Source organism: Littorina saxatilis, linkage group LG1 (assembly GCF_037325665.1).
Source record: "Littorina saxatilis isolate snail1 linkage group LG1, US_GU_Lsax_2.0, whole genome shotgun sequence".
NCBI classification, from domain to species: Eukaryota; Metazoa; Mollusca; class Gastropoda; order Littorinimorpha; family Littorinidae; genus Littorina; species Littorina saxatilis.
Window position 1 is genome coordinate 75,761,740 of NC_090245.1, and position 6,909 is coordinate 75,768,648.

Here is a 6,909-nt window from a genome sequence, read left to right on the forward strand (position 1 = left end):
AAGGATAGATCTATCTGCTTCATTGACTAACAGATTTTCATTGAATTTCAAAAGTATAATGACTCGTTTGCAGACTCTCCAATTAGATCTATCCATTGTTTGTGTTCTTAGATTCATTGGCCATGCATTTACGATCATAACATTTTGTTGGTTTGTGCTGGTGCCCACCCAAACTTTTTTGCACAAACTTGAAGGCGCAAAGCGCCCTAATTGAGGGCGCGAAGCGCCTGAACATGCTAGGGGGGTCCGGGGGCATGCTCCCCCGGAATTTTGTTTTTTAAGGATGCAAAATGCTGAAATCTAGGGCCACCTGAGCTCAGAAACTGTCATTTAATCATCTCTCTCTCTCTCTCTCTCTCTCTCTCTCTCTCTCTCTCTCTCTCTCTCTCTTTCTCTCTCTCTCTCTCTCTCTCTCTCTTTTTCCACTTAAGGGGGCCTGAGCCCCCTTAGCCCCCCCCCCCTCCCTAAATCCGCCACTGGTGCTGGTAGTTTTCCTCTGGGTGGAAGCGACCCGAATTTCCCAGTGATTGGACAATAAAGTATTGAAAATGAAAATGGAAACAGAAATAAAGGAAGTGAAAACTGAAAGAAACAGTGTATGTGTGTGTGTGTGTGTGTGTGTGTGTCTGTGTCTGTGTGTGTGTGTGTCTGTGTCTGTGTGGGGGGGGGGTGGCGAGCGCGTGCGTGCGTGCGACTGAGCGTGCCGCGCGTGCATCATGCATGTGTGTGTGTGTGTATTTTCATGTGTGTGTGTGTGTGTGTGTGTGTGTGTGTGTGTGTGTGTGTGTGTGAGAATTGAATTACATTGAATTGAACTGAACTTTATTTTTGGAGGGTGACAGAATAAGCAATGCAAGCATGTTTCTTTTCATCCGGCCCTCGCCCATTGAGGGTAACTCAATAACGATAAGACATATCTAGAAGTTAATTAACTAAGTACAGTATAATTTACATAATTAACATGTCCAACAATCAAAATGACATTTCAAAATGCATTATGAACATCAAACAATGATCAGAGACAGAGACAGAGACAGAGGCATAGTTTATTGTGAAGTTGACAGCCGCACACAGCGTTTGGGAGTTGAGGAAGGGGGAGTGGGGGGCTCAAAACGCGTAACGTACGAAGAGGTCATATCATAAATTGTCCGCGTTGTTTGATCGCTGGCGATGTTTGTTTTTGTTCAGTGCATCAGTTTTCACTAAATATTACAATCATGGATGAGACGATCGCAAGTCACTTTGTCACACAACAATGACCTCATTTCAGGATGTTTGTGCAGAAACCTCAGCATACAAATACTTATTTTTGCAGGATATGTGTGCCGAGCGAGAGATAAAGGTCGAGAAAGTTCAACACACACACCTCTGTGACAGTTTGGTCCGGGAAAAGCGCTATTGCGTACTTTCCAACCAGTTGTAATTCAAACCTAATAACAATTGCATTTACTTTGGACGCGAAAGTTCGCGGACTTTCATGATGTCGATAACAAGCACACCTAAATTTGCACATCATCCGTTGTGACGCTATATAAGTGGAGTAAAACGTTTGTGCGAATGTCACTTCGTCGTGCGCTGGTCATTCGTTAGTCAAGTTTTGTGCGAATGAAAAGCTACACACATCAACATGAAACAGATTGATTCGAGTACCCTTGTTCTCCTTCTTCTTGGACTAGGTGAGTTAGTGTGTGTGTGTGTGTGTGTGTGTGTGTGTGTGTGTGATGGTGTGTGTGAGTGTGTGTGTGTATGTGAGTGTGTGTGTGTGTGTGTTGATGGGTAGGCCGTGGAAGTGTGTGAGTGCATAAGAGGTGCGTGTGTATGTGTGAGTAAGAGAGAGAGATAGAGAGAAAAGTGTGTGTGTGGGGGGGGGGGGGGTGCCAATGCGCCAGAGTGTCAATGCGCGTGCATACGCGGACTTAGTATACATTGACAAGCAAACATTCTTCCTATGTCAGTCTTTATAAAGATCTGCCTATTTATGTGCTCATTTATTACAACGATTGAACTAGGCCTATAACTTGACAGATATAAACTAACCCTGATATAATTATGTTTGCAGCTCATAATGATTCAGACATCAGCCAGTAGGCCTATACTCAACCATAAAACTTAATACGCATCCGCATGCAATTATACTCTGACATCATTACAGCTTATCATGTGTCAACACTGCCACCACCAACGACAACGACAACAACGACGACAACACCAACACCACAAGTCGAGGATGGAGTGGCAGTCGGCAGTAGTGGGGGCGGATCCGGATACGCGTGTATTCTGTGTGAAAGGTTCTTTGGACCCTACTACGATCCCATGCTCCAGCACAAAATGACAGTGATGGCAAACGTTATCGACAGTGTCTGCGAGTAAGTCTGTATGACGCTCAATGAATTATGTCTCTACGACGTTCTCACCGTTTTCCGTCGAACAACACGAGTTGTCGTCATAGTTGGTGTTGGTGGTGATGGTGGTATTGTCGGTCTTGCCGCTGCTGTTGCTGCTCATTGTCGGTCTCTCTCTCTCTCTCTCTCTCTCTCTCTCTCTCTCTCTCTCTCTCTCCCCTTTCCGGCTTTTCTTTCTGTTTAACTACATGTCTGTCTGTATGACGCTCAATTAATTATGTCTCTACGTCGTTCTGACCGTTTTTTGTAGAACAACACGAGTTGTCGTCATAGTTGTTCGGCCGTTGGCGGTGATGGTGGTATTGTCGGTCTTGCCGCTGCTGTTGCTGCTCAGTGTCGGGGAAAAATCGGCAAGATACAATTAAACGGTATCTTTCTCACCTTCTATCCCTTTCTGTCTCACTCCCTCCCTCCTCTCTCTTCCTCCTCTCTCACTATAACTCCCTTCTCTCTCTCTAGTCTCTCTCTCTGTCTGTCTGTCTGTCTGTCTGTCTCTCTAGTCTCTAGCTCTATCTCACTAACTCCCTCCTCTCTCTCTCTCAATCTCTCCTCTTTCTCTCTCTGTCACTCACTCTCTCTCTCTCTCTCTCTTCCTGCCCTCTCTCTCTCTCTCTCTCTCTCTCTCTCTTGTGTGTTCAGTGTGAACGAGGTCAGTCGCCGATGTTGAGACGTCTTTAATTCTTTAATTCACTCTTTCAGCACAGCTGTGCCAGCCGTTGAGCAGTGTAAGCGAGACACTCAGCTTCAACTATGCCTCCATGAGTCGGCTTCTCCCTGGCTGCCCACTTTCAACTTCTTCTGTCGGCACAAAGCAGGTATAGGAAGTTGACATTCTTTTTTGATATTTTGTTCAAATGCGTTGACAAACTGCCAAGCCGGCACACACAAGCGCACACGTAAACGCGCATGCACACATACTACACCTCGACACAAATTCAGATACAGACGGACACACACACTTACAAACCGACACACACACAAACCGGGTGACACACAAACCGGGTGACACACAAACCGACTGACACACAAACACACACACACCATACAAAGCAAACAAGCAAACAAACAACAACAACACTGCTGCAGGGCATATTTTTGGACAATCTGAATGGACTTCGTTTAAGACTAAAAGCCTGTCCAGATCGGCTGCGGAGATGATGAGTCGAATCGTTAAAACGTTAATAAGGATTGTGTCTTTAAGGAAGATGAGTATTTTGAATAGCACTATTAAACCCAACTTACATTTTCGATATAGTTGTGAAGGCGAGCACGGCCTGCTGGGCTAACGGCTACTCTGGAGGGATGCTAGGGTGCCTCAACGCTTACATAGCAGAAGGTCCTACCGTGGGAGCCTGCCAGGCTTTACGAAACATGCTGACCTGTGTCAGCAACATGATGCATCAAATCCCCCAGTGTTCTGCTGATGCCACTGCTTTCAGCCTCGACTACCTGAAGTTCGCCGGGCAGTATACGTGCCCCGACCGTTCCTACGCTTAAAAGATGGGCTCTTCGGACGCGGAGTGTGTTCGGAGTCAGTCGGAGTGTGCGACCCAAGACGACCCAACCCGGTCCCTAGCCCATTTCAGGTCTCCTCTAGCAGCTGGCAGCCAGCTGTCTACATCCCCCCCCCCCCCCCCCCTTGCATTTTTATTTTTTATTTTCATACAAAGCCGGTTTTTCCCGTGTAACATGCCATTAATGGCTTTGCCGTGAGGGCGTAAAACTTACATTTTCTCTCTCAGTCGGGGAGTGCGTTTCAAAGCTGAACGGGATTCTTAAAACCTATATCCGTATCATTAGACGGATTTCGAAAATAGCTCTCGTGACGGATTTGTATAGGTTGCGAAAGATTGAATACCCTTGCCTTTACTCGGACAAACATTGGAGGGGCCAATCACTAGCGAGGGGTGTGTTGGAAACACGTGGACAGGAGCCCGTGTGAATCTATTTGTCCAAGGAAAAGCAAGGATATTCGAGTCCATGGCCACAACCCATACAAACCCGACAACAAACAAACAGTATATAAATAAAGTAATCAAAAGGACACAACTACCAGACAGTGAATCCATCGTAACCGAGCTCGTCTCCCGAGCTTGTTCACTCGTGTCAAGTTAAGGGGTCGAATCTTATCACACACACACCCTCCCCTCAATAGGCGAATTCATAATGAGTAACATGCATGCGTGCGCACTAGCGAATCTCATACATAATGAACTCAATCAGGAATATAATTCCTGCCTCATGTTGTGCTTTACCTTTGCCTTCTGCACCTTCATTAGTGTGTGCACAACACTTCTGCGATTTGAGCGGTTCGTGAACAAAGTGTTTGCGTGTGTCAGGCTACATTCACTCAGGGCCGGACCAAATAAGTTGTAAGGGGGGGGGTTCCTCCTTTTTTGGGGGGGCAAATCAGCGAAGTGGCGAAGCCACAAGCGCGCGCCTGCTAAGCAGGTGCGCGAACTAGGGGGGTCCGGGGGCAAGCTCCCCCGGAAAATTTCTGAAAAACGGTTAAAATCTGTGCAATCTGGTGCATTCTGGGCCTTGTTTTGAGGGTTAAGGCCTGTCAGTGTGAGTTGGTGGGGGGGGGGGGGGGGGGGGGTACCTTTTTCTCATCGGATTTCACATTGAATAAAATTTGTTAGAGACACACACAAAATTTATTTAAAAAAAAAACAAAAAAAACACTCAAAGCAAGGTACATGCTTTTTCCAGGGGTGGGGTTCCGGAACCCCTGGAACCCCCCCCTGGGTCCGGCCCTGTTCACTTGATATGAAATACGGGAGTTTTTGCAGGAAGCAGATAAAAACGTGCTTGAAGGCTACTTGATCAAGGTTCGTACGTGTTTCTACATGACATGACTTGTGATTGCACAGCAAATGATATTGAAATCCATTTTTACATTTAGTCAAGTTTTGACTAAATGTTTTAACATAGAGGGGGAATCGAGACGAGGGTCGTGGTGTATGTGTGTGTGTGTGTGTGTGTGTCTGTGCGTGTGTGTGTGTAGAGCGATTCAGACCAAACTACTGGACCGATCTTTATGAACTTTTACATGAGAGTTCCTGGGAATGATATCCCCGGACGTTTTTTTCTTTTTTTCGATAAATACCTTTGATGACGTCATATCCGGCTTTTTGTAAAAGTTGAGGCGGCACTGAGCGAGTTTTAGCGTCAACTAAGGTGACTCGAGTTGAACCGGAGGTCGCAAAAACTCGGTCCGGTACGACTGGAGTGACGTCACCGGTTAACCAACGTTCAACCTTGGTTCCTGCGTAGGGTCTCTCCAGTTCCAAGATGGCTGCCAAGGCGAGGTGAGAAACTTCTGCAAATATTTTTTGACAAAGTTACGGATTGTGAGAAGACATTTGTTGTAAATCACTTAGCCTTTCAAAAATTAAGGATACTGGGTTGGATACTGTCTTGGTTTTAATGCATTTTATTTAGCAGTGATGTTTATTTTGGGAAGAAATGAGGTCAACAGGAGTTTGGGTGCGATTTCGGCTCAAATGTACTTTAGCGCCCTGAACTTTTACCCGGCTGTTTTGCGCTCGATTTTCACGCTCACTTCTTCATTGACGTTCGAATCGATAGTTCGATGTTTTGGCATTACATTCACATCAACAATAAAACAGTACACTAACCAAAATGTACCGATTATCTCAAAACAACAGCGATGGAATCCGTAACGCGCTTGTCGCCATCTTGTTGCAAGGGACGCGACTGGACACAACCCAACAGCGTTTCCGCGAAGAAAAAAACCAGACATGCGCAGTGACCCTACCGTAGCTCAACCCTGTTCCTCGCGAAAACTCGCTCACTGTCACACCCTCATTTTTCAATCAAATTGATTGAAATTTTGGCCAAGCAATCTTCGACGAAGGCCTGACTTCGGTATTGCATTTCAGCTTGGTGGCTTAAAAATTAATTAATGACTTTGGTCATTAAAAATCTGAACATTGTAAAAAAAAAAAAAAATTTATAAAACGATCCAAATTTACGTTCATCTTATTCTTCATCATTTCCTGATTCCAAAAACATATAAATATGTTATATTTGAATTAAAAACAAGCTCTGAAAATTAAAAATATAAAAATTATGATCAAAATTAAATTTTCGAAATCAATTTAAAAACACTTTCATCTTATTCCTTTTCGGTTCCTGATTCCAAAAACATATAGATATGATATGTTTGGATTAAAAACACGCTCAGAAAGTTAAAACGAAGAGAGGTACAGTAAAGCGTGCTATGAAGCACAGCGCAACCGCTACCGCGCCAAACAGGCTCGTCACTTTCACTGCCTTTTGCACAAGCGGCGGACTACGTTCAGTTTCATTCTGTGAGTTCCACAGCTTGACTAAATGTAGTAATTTTGCCTTACGCGACTTGTTATTTTATAAAAACACACTTGTTCGCACGTTTGTTTTCCTCTACGTTTTTGTTACATTTAGTCAAGTTTTGTTTGTTTTCCATTTTGTTCAACGGTGCAATAAATATGCATGGTCTCAA

The 6,909-nt window shown here is 44.7% G+C and overlaps 1 protein-coding gene and 1 long non-coding RNA gene across 2 annotated transcripts in view; both read left to right on the forward strand.

Annotated features, from left to right (window-relative positions):
• The window catches only part of LOC138979477 (uncharacterized), a 98,075-nt gene that overhangs the window by 46,035 nt on the left and 45,131 nt on the right, over positions 1–6,909 (forward strand). The gene's annotated exons all lie outside the window — the stretch shown is intronic.
• Positions 1,471–6,909, forward strand: LOC138979235 (uncharacterized). Its single transcript, XM_070352007.1, has 4 exons — positions 1,471–1,676; positions 2,153–2,366; positions 3,102–3,217; positions 3,658–6,909. The coding sequence occupies exons 1-4, from the start codon at positions 1,628–1,630 to the stop codon at positions 3,897–3,899; spliced, it is 621 nt and encodes a 206-aa protein (XP_070208108.1). The 5' UTR covers positions 1,471–1,627; the 3' UTR covers positions 3,900–6,909.